At 31.3% G+C, this 25,088-nt stretch overlaps 1 protein-coding gene across 3 annotated transcripts in view; it reads left to right on the top strand.

Moving 5' to 3' along the window:
• Positions 1 to 4,572: 4,572 nt before the first annotated feature.
• Positions 4,573 to 25,088, top strand: part of oys (lysophospholipid acyltransferase 6) — a 72,241-nt gene continuing 51,725 nt past the window's right edge. For 2 of the 3 annotated variants that reach the window (XM_035353853.2, XM_035353856.2), the window contains exons 1-5: positions 4,573 to 4,937; positions 5,792 to 5,937; positions 10,674 to 10,751; positions 18,535 to 18,627; positions 23,878 to 23,988. In XM_035353853.2, coding sequence (XP_035209744.1) covers positions 4,854 to 4,937; positions 5,792 to 5,937; positions 10,674 to 10,751; positions 18,535 to 18,627; positions 23,878 to 23,988 — 512 coding nt within the window. In that variant the 5' untranslated portion in view covers positions 4,573 to 4,853. The remainder of the gene's footprint in view (positions 4,938 to 5,791; positions 5,938 to 10,673; positions 10,752 to 18,534; positions 18,628 to 23,877; positions 23,989 to 25,088) is intronic. The other variant, XM_035353854.2, reaches the window with a different exon arrangement.

Raw genomic sequence — 25,088 nt, 5'->3', positions numbered from 1 at the left:
GAAATTATAGTGATTTGGTGTTGTTTGAAGTGCATTTTCTATGTACAGTTCGATATAGTACAATGTAGTGTAGGATGTCGATTTTTAAATCAGGATATAACGTGCTATTCCTTGTAAATCAAAAATTAGTTATTTCTCGAAGGCTTCTAAGCGCTTTATTTTGCAGAATTTGAATTTCATAGAGATTTATTTTTACTTCATGTCCCCATATGAGGGAGGCGTAAGGTAAGGCTGGGTGGGTTATTGTTCTGTACAATATCATTTCATTACGAAACTAAAGATTGCGATGTTTTCCGAGAAGAGCTCTCTTAAGTTAGTTATGGCAATATTAAAATTATATTTGAGTTTAGTAAAATGAGGTATAAAAGTGAATTTGTTGTCAAGTATAATGCCAAGATCTGCCTAGCTTCTTTTTTCCCTTGTATTTCTTCTTCAAATAACGTGGAGGCAGATGATAAATTATGTGACTAACCTTTATAAAATAAAACTGCATTGTAGTCGCTAACATTATTTAAAGTTCTCCAATCTGTGAACCAATCATCTGAGTATATCAAGATAATGTGAAAGTAACTCTTTTCAAGCGTTTTGGCCTGTGTTATACTATGTAATAGCTGTATCATCAGCGAAGAGTACCAACCGAATTGTAGGGTGTTGGGGGATGTCATAAGTATACATGTTATGTAATAAAGAACCTAAAGCTGGGCCTTGGTGTACACATACTTTAATCGGCTATGCGATGAATAAGCACTTCCGTGTCGGAAACTGAATAACCTTTTATGCAGAAAAGAAGCGATAATTAGAAGTAGATTTTCTATAAACTTGAGTTTGATTTGTTTATATAACAGAATTTATAAATGTTTCGCATTTGAAAAAATTGGTTTGCCATTAGGACGTATGTTATGTTCAGCATTATGCTTTGTTTTACAAATTAGTAAATCAGGGTTGGTGATTTCCGGAAAATGTGCCAAAATATTAGAAAATTTATTATTTTTGTTTAAGGTGCTTGTATTGATTAATCGATTGAGGATGCAATTTCACCAATAATGCTGAATTTAGTTACACTATCAATTAACATTTTGTTTTTAATATCAATCAATAAATTAGACCGGTTAAGGAACTCTGCACCCAAAATGCCTTTGCTGACTTTGGCTATGACAAATGGTCAATGAAAATTACGACAAAGCCCCAAAGCAAGAGTTAAAATTTTGTGTCCGAAACAGGGGATTTCAGTACCATTTGCAGCATAAAGTTTCAAATCGCTACCTTGTCATTACACGTGGGTGGAATTAGGCTTACGTGTGCACAATGTCAACCAAAAATTTTATCAATTACAAAAAGTCTGTAATTGACTTAAATTCTATAGGGCAATTCTTTGAATCTACAGCAGCAGAACCGGCCGCTAATTCTAATTCTGCTGCGCAGGCAAGTTTTCCGGGTTTTTCCAGTTACATGGCGGCTTACATTTTTCCGGAAAGCATCTGGATCCGAAAGTGAAGTGGTAATAACACAATTTACAATCCGGATTATAACGTCTCCGACTTCTACTTCTGCCTCTAGACGATGATCTGTTTTTCCTTTCTGTATGACGTCTTCTTTAATTTGGTTGGTGATGGAGATGGAATTCTTCAATCCGCTGTTCCAATGAAGATATTTTCAAGTAATTGTGAAGCAGTATTTGGAGACACGCTCGAATTCTTAACTTCACTTGAATAAGCCTCATATAAGTTAGTTTGTGAATGCATTTCGAAAACCTTATAAGCCACAATCGCCAATTTATCAACACCTTCATCACTAACCGCCAATATAACTTTGATATGGTGCAGCAATTTGTCCATCCATAATGTTTTTTAATACCTTGTTAGATATATCACTAGTTGCCAAGGTTTTCAGTTTTTGTAAGAGATGGCTGGGTTTCATTTCCCCAATTTCAATGCCAGTGAAAAGGCGTTTGATTCGTTTATTTTCCCTTTCTTTAAATATATTTAATAAACCATCTTTTGCCAATGAATATTTGTTTTCAGTCTTATCAGTTATTATCTCAAATAGAAACTACATATTTAGGTTCCATTTGTGAGACAATATAATTAAACTCTGTATCACTACTATATTTAAAAGAAAACAATTTATTATTCACTTTTTAAAGATGCTCTTTTTAGCAATCTTGCTTTTAAGGAAGAAGAAAGGAGATGAGGACTGGCGAACACCGTTTCCACCAGTCCGTGAGGAAGAGACACTCATGTTCTTTTTAAAACATCATCCTACCATTATTTTTATTTCTACTGTTGACACTCGCAGTCTACATAAAGTTCTACAAAAGAAAAGATTATATATTATTTGTAGAGATTACAGATTCTAAAGCGCTAAAACGCTGAAAAAAGAAGGAGACAAAATTATAAAAATCTGAAAGCCTTCAGATTTTATATTACGCCCAAAGCGGAGTTTTGTGTGTTACATTTATTTATTAAATATAATTTTCTTCGCACTTAAAACGTAAAATTCAGTTCAGCAGCAATATCGCAAAATAATTTTTAAATGAGCATATCTTTAGAATTTCCGATTTACAGTCTCGCACCCTGGATATTTTTTTTTTTTTGTGCGTTGTTGCCATTGTTTGCTTTGAAATCGATGAGTTTGTTAATCAAAAATTCGTTAAAGGTTTAAAAAATATGAAATAGATAATAAAACAAATTCCAAATTTGGGCTTCCAGATGCCCATATTCGGGTGGAAACGTACGTTATTCAATATTTGATGGCTCTAGGTACCGCTGCTTTATCACAATGTGAGAAACATACATTTATGCAGAAATATAATGCAGGGCTCTAATATTTGGTGGCAATAATTTGAAAAGTGAACCGACATTTATAGCAAAGAGGTTGGAATAGACCTCGTATTCTAACCTATTCCTTGATTCTCTATTCTCCTATTCCTTGATTCATAGTAAATCAACACAAAATTCCAAAACGAAATTAATAGTCCTTCTGGGTAAATTGCCCCTTTGGACTAATAATTACGGCTCGATATGAATGCTTAAGAATTGGGAGGTAATGATTAAGGTTTCATTAAGGCATTAATGAAAATTCAACTTTGTATATGAATTGATTTATTTTAATCACGAATTTCCCGAAGAATTTAAATGGCATGAGAACTAAACCAAATATTAATTTCTGCCAAGTCCCCTCATATAGTGATTTGTATTACACTATGCTCTAAAAAAGAGAATAATTGATTAAAGCAAATGCCTACCCCTTCCAGCTTTAGTTCACTGAAAGAACCTCACTAGCTTTAGTGCCACTTTTATTGTATTACTTTCCTCCTCGTATGTCTTCCAGCGTTTTGGGTCGCCTGGTTTTCCGATATACAAGGTGTACCATAAATGTTGCAACAAACTTGTAACAGAGGTAAGGCAAAGTAATAAGGATTAAGAAATTGTATAGGAACCCATGGCCCGGAAATGTCAGAGGTAAGTGGTAGCAGAGGTAGAAGATGGGAAAAGAAGCATCGATGGTTTGGGCGTGGTGAATCTGTTCCCTGCCTTCCACACGCTCACCTGATTTATCAAGCCTTGATTTTTTTTGTGTGTGGGAGGGGGAGCCATCAAAAGTGTCGTGTATCACGATCCTGTTGTGTCTGAAATGGATTTCGTGTGACTAATTTTAAACATTTATTGGACATGAATACAAATGGTGTACGGCAGCTTGAATATTACAACAGATACTAACTGTTTGCACCATCAGACGCCAAACATGCCTGACACCAGCGAATGCCGCGAATTATTTTATCTTTCTGGAGCAGGTTCTTCACGACTTGCTGAACGATATTCCACCGAATGTGAGGCGCAACATGTGATCCCAACATGATGGGGCGCTTGCTCATTTTGGACTGGATGTTCGTAGCCGTTTGAACAGATCATTCCCGCATCGATGGTTTGGGCGTGGTGAATCTGTTCCCTGCCTTCCCCACGCTCACCTGATTTATCGAGCCTTGATTTTTTGTGTGGGGGGGGGGCCATCAAAAGTGTCGTGTATCACGATCCTGTTGTGTCTAAAATGGATTTCGTGTCAAGACTCGCCTGCGCACGTGCTACAATCAAAGAAACTCATGGTGTGTTTGACCATGTTCGGCAATCGATGGTGTCAGGCATGTTTGGCGTTTGGTGGTGCAAACTTCGAGCATCTGTTGTAACATTCAAGCTGTCGAAACACCATTTGTCCAATAAATATTTAAAATAAATCACTCTCTTGTTTCGTTTCTCATCTTCTACCTCTGCTACCACTTACACCTGCTATTTCCAGGTATAGGTTCCTATGCAATTCTTAATCCTTGTAATGTGCCCTACCATTGAATAAAAAATAAAAAATTGTACTTTTTTTTTTTTCCCGTAATGGATGACAAATGATATGACATTTTAAGTCATACTTTTAATTTTTTTTAACTTCCTTCGTCATTCAATGTTTAACTTTTTTTTTTCGTAGCTAGCCTACATATGCTTTCGCGTTACAGAGAAAGCCACGCAAATAATAGATAGTTGTAAAAGTTAGCAGACGGTGGCATTAATTTTCTTTTCCGCCGAGTTTCCTTTTCGGTCTGTTTATGCGGTTAAGCGAAGATTTGCTGTCATTGGAGGGCAAAAGTGGTCTTATGTGAATTAGTAATATGTGCAACTACATATTCCTAAGCGAGATGATGTAAGAAACCTGCGATTATCGTTGCTCAAGCGTATCTTGAAATAAACATTGATCTTATATTGATAAGATGCAGGCTGTGAAACTGATAATGAATTATTTCTGTACTTGTTTTATATTTTTAAATTCCAGGACTTAATATAATATTTGTACACTGACTGTTTACTTCAATGGCTTCAACAGAGCGAGGATTTTATGTCGGTACTCGTACATTTTCGTGGTTAGCTGAGTTAATACGTCTGCCTATAGACCAGGTATTTTAAACTGAATCATTTAAAAGTCACTTGATCCCAAATAATGATACCCGTGCATTTATTTTTTACACTGTATAGATAGCCTATTTCATATTTATGTTTGTTCTTATACATGCTTTTGAAATGAAAAGAAATTACCCTTTTTTTTACTGTCTTCTTGATTTTCTAAAAAAAAAAAAATAAAAATGAATTATTAAATTCCAAATTAAATACTTTTATTTATTAAATGCAATATGCTTAAGATTTTATATTGTTGATGGGAAAATATAACAGCAGACATCTGTTGTTTCACTTTTGCAATTGTATCAGTATATTTGTTCTATGATAACAGAAACTGCTTATCAAAATTTTGTCTGAAATGATTATTCTTAATTACTGACTTACTCTTTATGGAAATTTTCTATATCACCTTTATAGCTGATAACAGACAACAGAAGACTGCCAACTGTAAATTGTAAAAAATGTGCAACCAGTATACAACTTTTGAATCACCTTTTCTGAACACAAAAAATATATCTTTAAACGAATATTCTTTCCTTCTGCATAATCTGCAAGATATATTATTATTAATGCTTGGAAATCTAGAACTTTTGAGACTTTTATGTTAGTATAATGTGCAACTAAATAGTTTAAACTTGTGTAATTTTTTTATAGTAAGAAATCAAAAATTTAGTCATTAAAATAAAAATTAAAACTTTTCCTGTTGAAAATTTTGAAGTTTATTAAATATTTTTAAATAAAATTTTGAATTTTGATAATAAACACTGTGTTTTCTGTTATTCTATTTTATGAAAATATATGTGTTACTGTAAACGGTATCCAAAATGTAGTTTTTTATTCAAATCTTTTCTTAGGTGAATTTTTTAGTCTGCCAGTTTACTGCATTGGCATTTGCTGTTTTATACAGAAAAGCATTTTGTCCACAAAGGGTATCACCTGAAATAAGGCATGTTGTCGCTCTGGCAATTGGTATTGGCCTAGGATATTTCTGTTTTGGATAGTGAGTATCTCAGTTTGTATATTTATATATTCATTTCATAAAATATTGATCTAGATATGTTGTTGAAGAAACCATTAATTTTAAAAGAAAGGTAATATGCGATATAGTACATTACCAGTACTTTTTTCTTCTCTCTCTTTTTTCCCCTCCCCTTTTTTAACATGCTAGATTTTGGAAATCTTGATATTATGTAGAAAATTTGAATTTTTATTAAAATTCGGTTACATAAATATGTGTTAAAAGTATATTTATGGGAACCCCTTGGCAAAAATTGGCGGTACAGGAATACCAAGTTTGTTCATTTCTTTGACTTCTTTCTTTTCGAAAATATCAAATCAAAGAACTGCACAAACTCAGTGTCATGTACCGCCAATTGTCACCAAGGGACGGCTATGAATATATTTTGGTTGATCTTTGGATTATGGTAACTTGGCGAAAATTTGGCGACCAACTCTGCTACAGCAACCCTCTATGTTTTTTTTTCGCCGCCTTCTTTTCTTTTTATTCACTGAACACTTTTTCCAACAACCTACTAGCCGAATTACACTTATGCTAGAAATTTTATGTAACAAAACTGCTTAATCATGACAAATATTAACTGCAAAATTGGGAAAAGTGCACAGTCGCAAACTGCTTGCGCGTTTTTCAGAATAGCACATACACATAAACCATTTACACATCAACTTATTTTTACTTAAAAAAACATCCCAGAATTGCTCAAAAATGGTATTGCACACTCTCTTAACTTTATCCATCTACACTGCTATTTTCTCATAAATTACAAAAATTTCACGAAAATGCAAAAAAATTCTGTGAATCTTTAAACTTGGTAAAAAGAACATATATGAAATTACCTGATCACGAAAAAGTATATACCCTTTCCAAGGATGAACATTTCCACATATAAAATAAATAAAATATCCAAAAACTTTTACCTCTAAATTATCTATTATATTATAAACGTCACCAACGAATTCATACCGCAAACATTACAAATGGTTACAAATACTTAGTGTCAAATATTTAAATTATTTCCATACACGTTTACTTCAACTGAAACGTATACCAAATTCCTACAAACATAAAATTCACAAAATAACTATCATTTAATTAAAATATCACTAAACCAAGTACATGTCGACTTATTTTTACTTAAAAAAAACATCCCAGAATTGCACAAAAATGGCATTGCGCACACTCTTCACTATATCCATGTACACTGCTTTTTTTCTCATAAATTATAAAAATTTCACGAAAATGCATGAAAATTTTGTGAATCTTTAAATCCGGTAAAAAGAACATATATGAAATTACCTGATCTCAAAAAGTATATACCCTTTCCAAAGATGAACATTTCCACATATAAAATAAATAAAATATCCAAAAACTTTTACCTCTAAATTATCTCTTATATTATAAACGTCACCAACGAATTCATATCGCAAACATTACAAATGGTTACAAATACTTAGTGTCAAATATTTAAATTACTTCCATGCACGTTTACTTTAACTGAAACGTATACCAAATTCCTACAAACATAAAATTCACAAAATAACTATCATTTAATTAAAATATCACTAAACCATGTACACGTCGACTTATTTTTACTTAAAAAAACATCCCAGAATTGCACAAAAATGGCATTGCGCACACTCTTCACTGTATCCATGTACACTGCTTCTTTCTCATAAATTTGAAAAATTTCACGAAAATGCATGAAAATACTCAACGTATTCTACTCAAACGTATTCCAAAATACTACAAACATATAACTCACAAAATCACGATCATTAAATTAAAATATAATTAAATTAAAAACACTACTTAAAATATAAATAAGCACATATATTAAATTAATAAAAATTAGATTACAATCCTAATTACTTTAAACTAAATCATTGCTAATAACAATTTTCCAATAATATCATATTAATTTATTTACTCCTTACATTTAGAACAATGCATAAAAATAATATCCTCAAATGATTAAAAATACTAACTCACCTAATCTTCAGAATCTTCATTACGTGGCACGCACACTTCCACTATTTCACACAACACACAATGAAGCTTAATACAAAATAATATAGTACTACAGTTTTCCAAATTCCCCCCCCCCTTTTCCGATTAAAGAACTGTAATTCGTCCATTAATGTCACATGACATATCTCATGATCTCTCATTTCCCTCACACAAAATAATGCATAATCGGAACTGAGTACTTCTCACATTATTACCAAAGTCCTAGGTAGTAACCTTTATCGCCTCCAAAATGTCACCAAACTACCAGTTACCATATTCCAAAGATCAGCCTATATTTTTGCCTGTTTATCTTCAACACTTTAGCGTCCTCATTTAAAGCGATTTTACTACTCATACACCCTGATAACGATGCATCACCATATACTGTTTGAATCATCTCGAACATTTTGGTAGCCGATTTGTAACAAATTAAGTTATAATGTTGTTCCATCTAAAAGCAAAATTTTTGTGCTATGACTTCTCAGTTTGTGCTGTGACTCTAATTCTGATGACCCTCACATCTTACAGAAGTGGGTGTTATAATGAGTGATCTATATATCAAAAGCAAATTTAATATTTTCTCACCATTTAGGAATCGCTATTTTTATAATGGGTTGGTCTAATAAATGGTCTTTATAGTGAGCATTGGCTGTGTGAACATGATACAAGTGTCAATTTGCTCTAAAATCTAATGTATACACTGCGAAAAAAAAGGGGGAATAGTTCTATATCGCCCATTCTAATGGGCCAATTGAAGAAATTCAAGTTGCATTTTCCATGTCTCGAAAGTGTGACTTAGGATATATATTAGATTTATATATAGCATTGCTCTCGCATAGGCATTTTGACACAAAATCGGACTTTTTTTAAAATAACGCACCAATTTTTTTCCATATTTTGGTTCTACGACTCAAATTATGCCTAGATATTAAATTTTGTAATTTTTGGTAAGAAATTTTAAAATTTATCGTGGCTTATTTTTTTCAGTTTCAGCCAAGACTAATTCACTTAGTGAATTTCTTAATTTATACCAAACTATTTTCCTTTCTTTTTTTCCATTGTCTACAACCAGAAAAAAGTTATCGTTCATACTTACAAATAATTTTAACAAAATGCGTAAACCACATTTTCGTTATTATCGCTTATAATAAATACGCCAAATTTCAAAATGCTCCAAAATGTAAATTCATGTATATCTTAGGAAATTTTTATTTAAAAAGCTCTAATTTTTTGCAGGTATGCTTAGAAAGACATCTGCTTTAAGATGATGGCAAAACTTTCATAGATTATGATTCAAAATTTTTTCGAAAAATTATTATTATTATTAAAAATTATTTTAAAATGTAACTTTTAAAAATAAATCATAAAAAATGGGCGAATTTTATATGAAATGAACCTAAATTTCGAAATATAAAAGGAAGGATTAAATAAGTTTAATAAAAAAAGAGATATTAATAAATATATATCAAATTCAATTAACACTGAGAAGCTAAAATTTTGAGAGCTAATTTTTAAAAAATATTCTTGCAGTTTTTACAAAATTTGGTAGTATAGCATAATTTGAGTCGCAGAATCAAAATGTGGAAAACAGTTGGCATGTCATTTCAGAAAATGTCCGATTTTGTGTCAAAATACCTATATTAGAACAATGCTATGTATAAATCTAATACGTATCCTAAGTTGTGCTTTCGAGACATGAAAAATGGAAGTTGAATTTCGTCAATTGGCCCAGTAGAGCAGGAGATGTAGAATTGTCCCATTTTTTTTTCCTTTGCGCATTGTACAAATACTATGGTCTTTCAATATACACCTTTGTATTTGCCAAGATGGGAATCTATGTATATTTTTTGAAGTCCATTGCTGGTATGAATACTTTAAAGAATTTTGATCAATTTTAATAATTTATGCAATGCAATTGAAATAATTATAAAAGCATTTCTATTTATATTCAGTTGGTGCTTACAGAGTGCATTAAAAAACTGTCATTGTGTCAAAGATAAGATGTTATCATTGTGCACTGAAAGGAGACATTGAGCAAATATAATATCGAAGAGATGCTGTGAAACAAAAAGGGCCTTTTACATTGAGATTTATCTGAGCTAATGGAGTCAATTCCATATGTGAATTAGCTCTGCTGTATGTGAATAACAAGTAACAAGTCAAGTTCATCTTTAATAAAAAGTTGCTTAAAGCTGACACTCCAGCAATGCATTGCATTATCCTCTTTTACAGTTATTGCAACTGATACTGAGCAATGCATCAGATCGTCTTTGGATTACAATTTTAAAAGCATGGAATAATCGTGAACTTATGGCTATGATTATTTACATAATCATGATAAATAATCATGAATTTCACGTATGGCTTGGTGTCTTGGAAATAATCTATTCATCACTACTTCACCTTTGTTAATGTGCTTCCAAAAATCCATTTGTTTCCATCTGAATATCTGAAAAGTAAGAAAGTAAAAGTGCTGTTTAGTATTCCCACTTGCAGTTTCATAAATATTTGATACACTTTTTCATTTCTTTATAGTTGTTTTCATAATGTCTGCATCAGCAGATGATCATATGATTTTGGTTAGATGTATATGAATAGTCATAATAGTTGGAAACTCTTATAACTTACATTAATTATGGAATTCATAAAGTAATGATGAAAACAGTCATGTATTTATTTGTATATTTATCAATTTATTTCCACTTTTACAGCCAAATATCTCATCTGGTTGTACAGGCTACCTTAAGTTATATCATAATGAATACTGTTAGTCCTCAAATAATGCATCGGTAAGTGTTATTCTTCATATCATTACTGAAAGTGATTACAGCTGATACTTGCTGATTATCCACACCACTGGTTCAGGTTATATACATTCAGGGATATATACTTATTGTTTTGGGCATATTTTTAGTATACATGCAACAGTTGCTAAATCAAGTATACACATCATTCACGTGTTTAAGTGCATGTGAATTTAATGTGCTTTATATTCAGTTATCATTTTGATGAACAATATCCACCGAATGTGAAAATATGAATATCAACCATATAAATTTCTAAATAACTCTTGATAGGACAATAAATAGCCTGTGTATTCTCCTCTCAATAAAATTCCCAGTTCCATACTTCAGGATCCCATTTCGGATATGAATTCCTGATGTATTGACAGGATTCCTTGCCAGTGTGGTTTTATTTACATGGGTCAAACTAAGAGAGTCTTAAAATTTTTGTGTTGAAGAACATGAGGCACATGTTAGGAAAAAAAACACAAAAGTCCTCTGTTGCCCTGCATTGTTGATCCAAATAGCACATTTTCCATTTTTCTGTAGCCAAAATTATTCAAAAAAGATTTTCCATTGGTGAGTTAGATTTTCTAGAGACATTCCACATTAAAATATATATATATGTATATATATTTGTTCTTGTTAACGACACTAATTTCAATCCATTTTACCTTCATCCTTTAAGAAAATTATGTTTTAGTTTTCTTGTTAAATCAATAAGATGGCAATAGTAGCTTAACTCCTGTCCAGCCATTCTTATCTTATCTCGTTCATTTGCACTTTGGCAGCTGAGGGTGATTGTTCAGTAAAACTATCAAATTTAATCCTGAGAAAATTTGAAAACATAACGCTGATTTTTGTTGTTTGACCTCTAAATTAATATTTGTTCAGTTTGTTACGTTAACCTAAATTATAGAGGAGTTACCTGTAATTTATTTTACATCTTTAATTTATGTTAATTTTAAACTGTAGAAATGAAATATGATATGAGTGAGATTTGTTCTGCATTACCTATATTTTAGGTATTAAGAAGTGTGTTAGTGTTCAGTTTTGAATAATTTATTATTGTGCAGGATGAAATCAGAGATTTGCTCTTTTTTTGTCTATTCATGTTATTTTTATCATCTTTAAATCAACTCTAGTGCATTTTAAAGCATTTATTTTATTTTAATAATGTTATTTTAGTAATGTAAACATTTAACCAAATAGTTCTTACAACTTTACAACAAACTTTGTTTAAAATATTTGGTTTTAATAATATTTGGTTCATGGTGTAATGATAAATTTAAAAAAAAATTAAGTAGCTAAGTGACAAATAGCACAGGGCCAAAATATTTAAGCCTCTAGCTATAAATATATATAGTGTATAAAATATTTACATTAATACAGACCTAAAAAAAATATGATATACCTAACGAGGATAAGAAAATCCAATCAAAAAACTTTTAATTACTTTGATATTAAACTGTTCTTCTCTGTCATGCGTGCTACCTCATATAGGTCATTGTTTTCAGCCATCTGAGCTTGCTTAATTCTCTGACTGGCTCGTTCCAAAACACCCATCAGAAAGAGTTATTTTCTTGATTTTAAGGCCAAAATGCCTCTCTGCTGTATACCTGGATATATGTACTTTTAATATATTGCCTTAATTTCTTGAACATGTTTCAAAATAATTATACTTTTTTTTAATCTAAAAGCTAAAGGATAAGTGGTAAGTTATTAAAATATACAAACATACTGCATATGCACTTATCTCAATATCCAAAGGCAGTTTAGAGCAGCTGGAAACAAAATACTGCTATAACATTCATAAGTTGTTTCAAAATGGAAGCAAAGTAGCAATAATTTGTAACATGTCTGAAATATAGTCATGGACTATGTCATGTCATCTGACACATATGCATTTTGAGCAGACTGGAAATGGTCATTGCAAAACTATATGTGCATTCTTTGATTACAGAAAACTCCTCAAACTCAAAATTTTTGTCCCAGTTTCATATTCATAAATATGTGTGTAGACGCTGGGCCATCAATGATCAGAGAGTATTTGACAGTTTATTTCAGTATCTATACTTCTTTCAAAATTTTCTCCCTTTCTTGCCTTAAATGTTTTACTCTATTCTGGTAAGTAGCATGTTGTTAGAGCTGCTCTGCTCATAAAGCTCTTATTTAATCCAATAACAGCTTCAAAACATTCATGATGTTGGGCTTGAAAATTGCAAGTGCTAGTAAAATGAATTGTTCTTATTTCTACCATTCTTTGAAACACTATAGTATGCTGTACAGAACCAGAAGGACTATATTTCTTCTTCTTCTTTTTTTTTTTTTTTTTTTTTAGATTATGTTAAAATGTTCATAGTTATAAAAGAGAGAGTATGCTGTAATGTAGGGGTCTTCAACTTTTCACGCCTGAGGGCACATCAATAAACTCAAAACGATCTGTGGGTCACATGTCTGTCAAAAAAATAGTGTAGTCAGAAAATTTATTTTAAAAAAAAAAGGTCTGTTTTGCAAAACTACAACTGATTCTAGGCGAAGAGATAGCGTTACAGATTTGTATATCTATAAAAATGCATTTACAATAAGAAAAAGAAAAAAAAAAACTTGCATTACTGCCGGGAGATGGTAATTACTTTAGTTTTAATGTGAAATTTGTCATTATTTTTGCTTTATTAAAGCTTCAATACCCAGTTTAATCTGTGTTGTTGCAATTTGTTAAGTTTGCTTCAAATGTCTGTCTGTGAGCCGTGTTCATGTTTTTGATGTAGGATTTTCATTTTACTAAAAAGCTGTTCACAAGTAGGTACTGCCAAAGGTAGAAGACATGAAGAGTGCATGTTTACGAATTCCTGGATACTTGTCTTCAGTCACGTACTTCGAATAAATATTAATTAATGTAGGAGTTTCAGGAAACTTGCATTTTACTGCAATCACACTGTAAAACTATAAATTCTAATTGAACTAATTCAGGTGAAACACTTCCAACGTCTACTGAAAATGGCAAAGAGAACATTCTGATAAAAATTTCATTTTCACGAAAATCAGAAAATCTGTTTTGAATTCCTCTTTCAAATTTGAAATACATTGTATATAATTATTTGAATTCCATGTTGTAGAGTGCTCCATCAGTTTTGGAAAGTGAGTGAAATTCTTATTTAGCAACTGACTTTCTCACAAGATTAATTTTGTCTCAAAAGCTTTTACATAATAATAAAGATTATGAACAAGTAGATCTTTTCCCAGTAAGCGGTAGTTCAAATCATTGAGATTACCTATAATATCGGCAAGAAATCCAAAGTCTCCCAACCATTTCTCATCCCTGAACTCATGAATAGATTTCCCTTTAGATTCCATGAATTGTTGAACTTTGCTCTTCAAACAAATCAGGCGCTGAAGCACCTTTCCTCGGCTCAACCAATGTACTTCTGCGTAATACACAACATCACCATATTCAGCTTCCAAATCTCTCAAGAACTGTTGAAGTTGCCTGTGATTAGGTCCTTTAGACCGAATGAAATTAACTACTTTTTCAACAACGTTCATCACATGTTCAAAGTTTGTGAAGGACTTCTTGCACAAATTTTCTTGGTGGATGATGCAGTGAAAAGTCATCTTAGTATTATTTCCACCTGCCTTCACATCAGATTTGGGTAATGTTGTTACTCCTATTTTCTCTCCAGGCAATAAAGCACCATCCGTGGTATATGTTACTGAAGTCAACATTACATTTATCCAAAGTTTGTGTCAGACTGAAATACAAATATACTGTTCCTTGTGTTGTACCTTTAAGTGCAGTGACACTTTCTAATTCCTCTACAATTTTGAAGTCTCTATCAACACCAGGAATAAAAATGGCTGCTTGTGCAGTATCTGTTGCATCTGGTGGTGATTCATCCATCGCTACAGAATAAAACTTTTTTTTTTTTTTTTTTTTTTTTTTGCGTTTGCGCATTTCATTTTTGCATTTTGCCTTTATGCACATCGCTACTGTCACACCTGGCAAGCTATTCGATATGACTCGAGCCTGTGATGGACAAAGCACATCAACTGCATACTGAAGACATTCTTTTGCAAATTCTCCATAAGCAAAGTGTTTTCCATGCTTCGCAATTTTTTCTGCTATCATGTAACTAACACGAATACTATTTTCAGATTCTTTATTCACTGTGGTGAAGAAAGACTGCTGAAAATTTAGTTTTGATTTTAATTCACTGACCTTATCACTTCGAAAATGGCCTTCCAATACAGAATATTTCTCACTGTGTTTAGCATCATAATGTCTCTTAATGTTGTGTTCCTTCATCGCAGTTACACTGTTATTGCAAATAAGGCAAATTGCCTAAAATTAGTCATTTTCAGAAAATTTTATCTCAAATAATATCAGGCATGTCAATAAAATGTTTTAAATATCAAGAATAAGAAAAACAAAATTTAAAAACTGACAAGGCAATTTTTCTTGAAATCAAAATTTCTTAAAACTCTTCAATGTTTCTTCAAATTTAAATGTAGGGCCACTAAAATGCCTTCAGCCACTAAAATGCCCGCTGAAGGCATTTTAGTGGCCCTACATTTAAATTTGAAGAAACATTGAAGAATTTTAAGAAATTTTGCTTTCAAGAAAAATTGCCTTGTCAGCTTTTAAATATTGTTTCTCTTATTCATGGGGGCCACAGGTTGAAGACCCTTACTGTAATGCATAGTCTACATTACTTTATTTAGTAGTAAAGAATAGATTGCATTGTAGTGAATAGAATACTTTGATATTATTTAATTTAATGTTGGTAAAGTCTTAATAATTTATCAGCTAAACTGAAAATTATGTATGTTAATGCGAGTGTCTTATTTTATATAACTAGCTACACGTGTTGTTGTAAAAAAGAAAAATATGTAAGTTATTATAGAAAAAGAAAAATATATAATGATTGTAACTAGTCTTGCTGGTGCGACTTAATGGTTATAACTAGTAGTTAATAGTAATAGAGGTAAAAAATGGAATTAATTGTTTATTTTCTTAATTATAGATAAATTTTAAAAAAAGCATATGGAAAATGTAGGAAATGTGATGAAACTGATATTGTGAGAATAGTAAAGGCATCTCATATCAGATGGCTAGACCATGTATTTAGATATGATGATGCATTTCCAACCAGAAAGATAACCTTTTCAAGAATTGAGGTCTAACTTGGAAAGACAACCTTGGTCTGTAACAGGCTGTGGAGCTTATGAAGAAGAAATAATAATATTAATAATAAAAACTTTAAATATCTTATGCTTTGACAAATGCAACATATTGATGCACTGAAGGTAAAAATATTTGAGGTACTATCACAGTATCTGCTGAACTGTGACAAGAAACTCTGTTCAAGTGCTATATTGCCAAAATAGGCAATTTAGAATTTTACGAAAATTGTGTTTATCTAAGAACCCACTAATGATTGCACATGCATTAGGCCAGTGTATCTTGCTGCTATCATGTGATGTGTATGATTTTAAAATTCGAGGGTCATGTTTGTAGTTTCTGTATGTTGTGATTAGTGAGTAGAATTTTTTTTTTTTTTTTTTTTTTTTTTTTCCTTTTCCTTGTAATGCCACTGTAGAATTTGCCTACTAATAAAAAGTGTTGCATTTTTTAGAAACATTTTGCTTGGTAATGTACCTTCCATTAAGTTAATTTGTGCAGATCTTTTTTTTAAGTTTAAATAGGTTGATGTTGAGAGCAATCTTGAGAATTCTGCAGTCCATGCTTTTGAATTAAAACAAATAACGGTACTTTTCCGTTTTGCCGGCGCAAGCGATAAAGTCGCCAATAATGGTACAACTGATGCCAAACGGAATATTCTCGCTGGTAACCTTTTACGTCTCATTTTCAAAACAAGTCGCAGCTTTTTCTTATCAGATTGATTGTTTTTTTCAATACTGGCATATAATTACATAGAATTTTTATCAGATAGTTCAGTTTTATATCTAATGCCTTTTTTGGTAATTAAGACAATTAGGATGCAATCACAGCGCTTACCTGAAGCCGAAAATATAGAAGAAAAGGTAAAGTCAAGGGTTAAATTCATCCATTCTAATGAGAATGCATTAACGAAGTAAAGCACTACAGTTTTGCATAATTTCTGAGTAAGCTATTCGTACGAATTGAAATATTTCTTGCATTTAAACATGTGTTCCAAATTAAGATTTAACTTGAAATTAATGTAGATAATTACTGAGAGCATAAGATTTTTGTAGAGTAGTTTACGTGAGATGATATCGCTTGGGGTCACATGATATGAACCGGCGAATCAGGATGTTGAACCATGAAAGCATAGTAAATTCTTAATGTCTTTTTAAAAATTTATTGGCTTTTTATAAAATTTTAAGCGATATTAAGATGTTTATGCCTTCTTTTTTTAAAAGAATTCTTAGAACTAACATTTTTTTAAATATTTTTTATGTGTATACTCTATGTTGTCGCCAATAAAGTCTGTTTGGCGAGATTTGCGCCGGCGAAACGGAAGAGTACCCAAATAACCTTGCATGTGGATAGAAAACCAGAAAAACAGAAAGGGGTTTTATAAAGGATATTGAATGTTTCATAATTTTTAATTTAGTTAAATTTGTTGCTGTTTTGTGTAATTTTGAGTATTTCATTATGGAATTTTGTTTTAGGTAATTTTTAGCATTTCATTAAAGATGTTTCTTCTGTTTTTTAATTTCATCCATTCGTTGATATTTTATGTAATTTTTAACATGCCCTCGTTTTTAAAATAGCTACTGTTTTTCATGTGGTAGGTGAAAAATAAGCAGCCAATGGTTGGTGATTTTGTGGGAGGATTAGATGGATATTGCAAGAGTACCATATTTTATTTCGGGCATTGGCAACACATTTCTTTTAAATTACTAAGTTTGTTAATTAAATTAAAAAGACAAATATCTTTCATTTTGCCAAGTGGCAATACATTTGTTTTAAGTTGCTGAGTTTGTTTATTAAATTTTGGAGACAACTATCTTATAGCAGCACATTGCTTTTACTTTGTTGGCTGTGTTAATCAAAATTTCATTAAGTTTGCACTAAACGTGAAATAAATAAAAACAAATTCAAAATTTGGCTTTTTAGGTGTGCCTTTTTGGGTGGGGACTTTTCGTGTTCAAAATTTGGTGGCTGTAGGTCTTGCTATTTTTCCACAGTGCAAGGAAGATACATTTATGCAAATTCTGCATTAGAGATGTTCTCTTGTTGTTATGTTATTATGCTTGGTTTCACATATTCACAATAAATCTTGAAATTTGTTACCCACAAATATGGAGACACTAAAGTATTTTTTAAATGTTTGGCTAAACATATAAAACAGATATAACTTTCAGAAATATATTTAAACATGCTGTATACGTAGCAGGTGAGAAAATTGCATTACTGTATTCTGATCAACATAGTATATTTTTGTTTTAACTGTATAAAAATATCTTGTGGATTTTATACTTCTTGTGGAGATTGACAAATTAACTATTAAATCTACTTCATCTTTAGATATCTCATTTAGAAGAAATGTATAAATTCATCCATAGTAAGTTCCATTTTATTCTAGGTGAACAAAATCAAATATTTTATTTTTATTTCAAATGAAAAAGAATTATTTCATCTTTTATAGAACAGGTTAATAAAAACTTGTTTCATAAGTTTTTCATGTTAGGTATTATTTCTTTATATAGTCTTGTTTGAAATACTTTATGACTAAAGGTTTTTTGTCAGTGCTCTTTAATTCTTGTAACATTGTTATCATAACTATCATTTTTATTCCAGGTTGGTGCTGTTTGTTTCATTAATGTATTTATCATATATGCATCTTATGAGGTTGACATATGATTATGGAGGTTGGACTGTAGATGTTACTGGGTAAGGAAGGTATCTGCTTCACAATTAATTTGTAGCATACCCTTCCCAAAAATTTTTAAAATAATGATCTGTTAAGGAAGGCCATTGTTTATGTATTTTATTGATGAAACAAATTGTGATTGATGTCTGTTGATTGGAGTGTTATTAAGTTCAGTGGAGGATTATCTGCTTCAGTGATCTTAGTTTTAGGAAAGCCAAAACCTAGCAATGCACATTTAATGTTGAACTGTGTTTTACAACCAAAAGTCTAAATTTGTTAAACAAATATGCATTCTGTGTAAGGATTAAAGAAAAAGATAACTACCTCCCTCAACCAGATGAAATATTTTATGTAAAAGAGGAATGCTTTGTAAAACTTAGGATTAATTTAAAATCTTTAACTGTCATAAAAGATGTGAGGAAGCTAATGCTGACTAACAAGAGAGATCTAGTCAATATTATAGCCTGAAATCTATAGTGAATACAAAAATAATGGATTTTTGTTTGAAATGTTTACCTAAGGACATGTAAAAATTAATTTTAAAAAATAGTTATTGAAACATTTATAACTGACTTATAAATATGTTACTTTTGTCAAAATTAATTAAAACAAATTAGTAATTGACTGTTATTATATGAAGTTGAGCTTAGCTTCATTTAGCTGAATAGTTATGGAAATCCACTGCTAGTATTTTGATAAAGGTGCCTATCCCCATTTTAGTAGTTGTGATCTTAATAACTGGTGATGGAATCTTTTCAATAACTCTTTGTTAGCATAGTAAACAGTATTAAGTGGTGACTATGTCTGGCACAGAGCAAGTGCTGTAACGCATTTTAATATTACTTATAAGAATTGAGTATGGGTTTTGCTTTGTGGTTACAGCATTTTTTCGTGTATGTCTTTGAATCGCAAGTAAGAAAGTATTATCTCAGTGAAATGTGAAACTGTTGCCTCCATGTAAATAATAATAATAATAATAATAATAATAGTCATAGTAATAATAATAATAATAATAATAATAATAATAATAATGCTTTCCAAAATGCCTTAGCAAACATCAAAGAATTTTTGACTGAAAGTGTCCGAGCAAGGAAACCTAGTAATGTGAAACTGTTGCCTCCATGTAAATAATAATAATAATAATAATAATAATAATAATAATAATAATAATAACAATAATAATAATAATAGTCATAATAATAATAATAATAATAATAATAATAATAATAATAATAATAATAATAATGCTTTCCAAAATGCCTTAGCAAACATCAAAGAATTTTTGACTAAAAGTGTCCGAGCAAGGAAACCTAGTCCTAGCCTTCTGTTACCTAATTCACTCCCATCATACCACATTGTCATCTCAAAGATCTGTCAGTATGCTAAATTTACTTTGACTGTTTACTGTATAGAATATTAGTTGATTTACAGTCTACTGATGTTATTGTTGGCAGCATAACAACGGCAGTAAAACAAAGTGTGCATTTTCAGATGTTATGGGTGGATTCTGAGCAGAAGCCCAGAGTGAAAACCAAAGCAGTCTATTCCAAAATAGACAGTTCTTTCATAATTTTTTTAACTCTTTTGCATCGAAATCACTCTTAATGCCCATTCATTCAGACATCGGCAGGTCGTCAAAATGGCTTGTTTATTGTCTACGTAGTATTTTTCCCCAGCACATTAGTGCATGGCTGTTTCACAAGATGCCAATCATTCTTTTGAAGCAACTAATTTAGATTTCTTATTTGAATGCACGTTTGCTCTTCTTTGTTTAGCATCAAAGCTCCCAGGGTAAGTGACTTGCGTCTAGATCACTTATTTTATTTCTTCCTCATATAGTGAAAATGTCTTACTGCTATTCTGTAGATTCATTGCAAAATGTCCAGAAGACATAATATATTAATGCAGGAAGAAACAAGTGTCATGTTATTTGCAGAAATAGATGACTATGATTCAGTTGAAGTCAATGAAGATGATGAATTATAAGTTAGAACACAATTATAATTTAGAACAATCGGTTTTAGGAAGTGATGAAAATTTGGACTCTTTTTGTGATACCTTTGAACCAGACTGGAGAAACAACATAAAAAATAAGGACATGAAATTTGGATCTTTCTCTTCCTCACATAGTTCTCTTCCTTTTCGTAGTTCTCTTTCCATTAATGAAGCTATGGAAAAATTCAAAGGATTTTTAGGAATTGTACAGTATATGCCTTTGAAACCAAATAAGCACGTACTTAAAATTTGGATGTTATGCACATCTCATGTGGGTTGTACTGTAAATTTTGATTTGTACGTTGGGGGGGACAAGATAAAATTGTGAGGTCAGGCAAAGGATTGGGGTACAATGTGGTCACACATTTGATAAAGCCCTTGACAAGTAAAGTACGTGAACTCTTATTTTGATTTATTTTTTTACCAGCATTCAGCTGATGGTTGATTTATTGAAATCCGAATTTTGTGCTTGTGGAACTGTTATACCGAACAGAAAGCACATACCAACTGAATTTAAAATCTTAAAATTGAAATTCCCAAATGACAGTCAGACTTTTCAGAGTCAAAAATTTAAGATTTGTTGTGCACATGTCAACCAACATATCAAATGTGCTGTGTTATGTAAACAGAAAAGGAGCAGAGAAACTTGAAGTCCTTTGCCCATGTTCATTCGCAATATATAACACGCTCATGGCAGGAGTAAATTTGGCAGACCAGAAATGTAAATATTATACAGTTGCCAGAAAATCATCCAAATGGTCGATGTATGCATTTTGGTTCCTTCTGGACATCACCATCATCAATGCTTATATAATTCATCTTACTGCAAATTATCCCCAACAAAGATGATAAAAAACTTTATATGATTGCAGGATGGAACTCGTATAAGAATTGGCAAATATGTACTCACATAGAAAGTGCTCAGCATCATTTGAACCCACTCCCAGTCATTTTCATAAATAAAGAAAAATCGAAAACTGTAAAAGAACTTGTGTTAGATGTCAGCAGCAAAGAAATAAAATGTCAGCAAACAATTCCATCCAAAGCTCATGACAATGTGAAATCTGCAAGATGTGCCTTTGCAAAGGCTGCTTTGATGAATACATATTCCAATCTCCCTCACTATATGAAAAATGGCCCCTTTTAAGGCCAGCATATGACATGAAAGGAAAGCTCATGTCTGCTATCTAAATCTAAATATATTTAAAGAGAAATCATATGATTTTGGTATGAAAGTAACAGAAAATATAAAAAGAAATTAATTTTTCTTATTGTACACATTATTCAAATATTTCAATTTATGTTTTATATGAAGAAAAATAAACATAATAAACTATTTAACTGTCCTTTTTTTTATCTCTTTTTGTATACTACTATTGAAATTTCAAGCAAGTATGAGGGTTATTTTAGTTTGAATAATTATAAATGTTCCTGCATAACTATAATTTTTATGTTAAAACCATTAAAAATGTGCCTATTATATTTCTTTTGAAGAAGGAGTTTTAAAACAATCAGTTATGCTGAGCTAATAATTATTTCTCAATATACAAGTAAAACTTTCCTGCTAAGATAATATTAATTCATGAACCATTGATTCAAATCTACACAAATTAATAAAATGCATTGTAGTAAATGCTTATTGTTAATTCTGTAAATGGATGCATATTACATGAAGGGATTTCAGCAATAAGAGAAGAGAGATTTGATTTCCTATAGTACTTTTTTTTTATATACATTGCTATTCAGTAGCACTAACTTTCTGAATAAAAATGTTTTTCTGTTTACTAGCATAAAATTATGGAAATATAAGACATTTCTAATTTTCGTGATGGATAGCTGTATGACCTAACTGGTAATATTTAAATTCTATCAAACCACCATTTATCGACTAAACTATTTCCATTAAATATTTCTTTTCTTCTTGCAGTGACAATAGATATTAAAGGTACCATACTTTTCCATTTTATATAAGAATCGAAGAAAACTTTACCAAATAAAAATAAATCTATGTACACCAGTTCCCTTATATATATTCGTTTACTATAAGAATCACTGCCCTTTCATTTATACAGTGGGAAATGTTACTGATCATATAAATATATATAATTTTTTTAATTTAAATTAAAGCTATCACATCTTAAAACCAGTTATTTTAAGAAATATAAAGTATTCAAGTTATTGCAAATACTGAGGAGAAATACGGAAAACTACTGATGCTTGCAGGTGCAATCCTGCCCTAAGGTGAAACTGCATGCAATGGACAAAACCGTAGAAAAAACCCCAAGAGAGAAGCAGTCTTTTCGCTTAAGTAGTTTATTGTTAACACTGTAGCAACCTACTAGGCAGGGGCAAGCAAGATTCCAAGAGAAATTCGTAAACGCAGGCATTTTCAATGTTTGAGGAAAGCATCGAAATCTGGATCTTTTTCTCTGGTCATTGAGATCTGGATCTTTTGCATTGAGATCTGGTCGTCTCTCAATGCAAAAGAGTTAAATTGGAGCTAAAATCAAACTAATGTGTAGTAATTGTGAAAGCCATAAAGAATTTCATTTGTCTCCATGCTTCAAACTTTTTTTTTCCCAATGACAGGTACTTGTCTATAAAAGCAATGGCCACTACTAAGGCCAGAAATGGTAGCCATTTCATTGTGGAGGCACCTGATAGGTGACCACCATTACCTTCCTATGAACGGACAGACAATTTTACATACATGCCTTCTCTGGGATTCAAACCCGGGCCCTTTGGTATCATAGTCAAGCTCTCCTAACCACTGTACCGTCTGGGGGCTCACTCCAAACTTCATAATATTAATTTATTGACTTACATGATCAGGTCATTTGATGTAGACACTCAGGACGTCAGTCTGATCCTCTGTGTAGCAATTATAAAGTAACAGTAACATTATTTATATGGCTAGCATAGTGTGGAACGATAGCAGGCCTATCAGATTAAGAATTGAAGTTGGTGTGTGTGTGGTATTTCTATTAAATTCCCCAAATGTAACTACCCTTAAAGACCATTGCAACAATATAATGGATAAGTGTGTTAATCGCATATCACTATAAAATTTTTATTATCAAATATCAAGTATTTGCATTTGTAACTTTAAATTATGATTTTTCATAATTCTCCTAGGCAGTAAAAAATGTGACATTTTCTTATGAAAAGGGCTTTCCAGATGTGTATTGTCTTTAAATAAATAATAATAGATTCATGCTGTAATTTGTGTTCACTTTTAGTGGGAAATGTAAATGTAATACATTGTTTTATTTCAGGCCAATGATGATAACAACACAAAAAGTAAGCAGTCTAGCTTTTAGTCTACATGATGGACTTTGTCAGAATGAAGAAAAGCTGACACCAGAGCAGAGAAAACGTGCTGTACGGTAGGTTTATCATGTGTATATATATATATATATATACATATATATTTGAATGAATTTTGATAACTGTGAACCTCTGGAGGTTTATATTAAATAATTTCAAAAATTTACTGTATTAATTGTTAACCAATAATTTGATTTTTTTTAAGGAAACATTTTAAGTATGCAATTTCTAATATTAATTTTTCTAATCTGATAACAAATGCCATATTTGTGATTCATAGTATTTCTTATATTATAGAAAGAGCATTTTCTGCTTTTGCTCCTTTGATATTACAAAAAGAAAAATATATTCACTTTCTGCATTTGGATATTTCACGTAAAACATAAATTATGCTTATGTCTGTATTTGCAGTGAGGACTTTAGCAAAGTTAAGACAGGAAACAAAAATCACTTTTTTTAATTAACTTTCCTAGAAAATGCAGTGTTTAAGCTTACAAGTAGTGTATGCCCAAATTTTGAACTCAGTAGCTTATCAGGCAATAATCAATAACAAACTTTCGATTTGACAAACACCATGAGTGAATTAAATAAAAGTTTATAACAAAAGCTGCATAAGGACTTTTATGGACACAATGTATAAATTTTAAATTTTTCCTGTAATAAGATAATAATGCTCTCTGAAGCAAGTAAGGGATTTTTTTAATATGGAATAACAGTATGATGATATGGCTATTACATGGTGTTGTATGTATATGTTAAGGTATTTACTGTTTAAATTAAAAGAAAGTATACTAAGTATATTTTGTGTATATTATTTGATTATGGCAAAATACACAACAACTGTCTGCCTAAGAGATGCCTTTATGGAGGACTCTTTAAAGGAAACTGCTCATACTCATGTTACATGTGAATAAAAACCATGAAGACACCCATGCTACTAATCTGTTCACTAGATTTGACTCTGAGTCACCTACAAGTGTTTAACGACTTGTGGAAAAAATGCATAAATTTCGAAATTGAATTTATAATTTTTGGTACTTGCTGTTTATCCACATTCCCCTTCAAAAAGCTGTGAAAATGTATGAGGTATTTGTGTGGCAACACAGGCATGCACATAACTCCCCCCATCTAAAGACAGTTATCCACTTATGTAATCATT

Source organism: Stegodyphus dumicola, chromosome 3 (assembly GCF_044657685.1).
Source record: "Stegodyphus dumicola isolate Sdum_Otavi_A_Nest chromosome 3, ASM4465768v1".
In the NCBI taxonomy this organism is placed as follows: domain Eukaryota; kingdom Metazoa; phylum Arthropoda; class Arachnida; order Araneae; family Eresidae; genus Stegodyphus; species Stegodyphus dumicola.
Note: the sequence above shows the minus strand (reverse complement) of the source record. Positions and strands in the feature narration are given on the sequence as shown.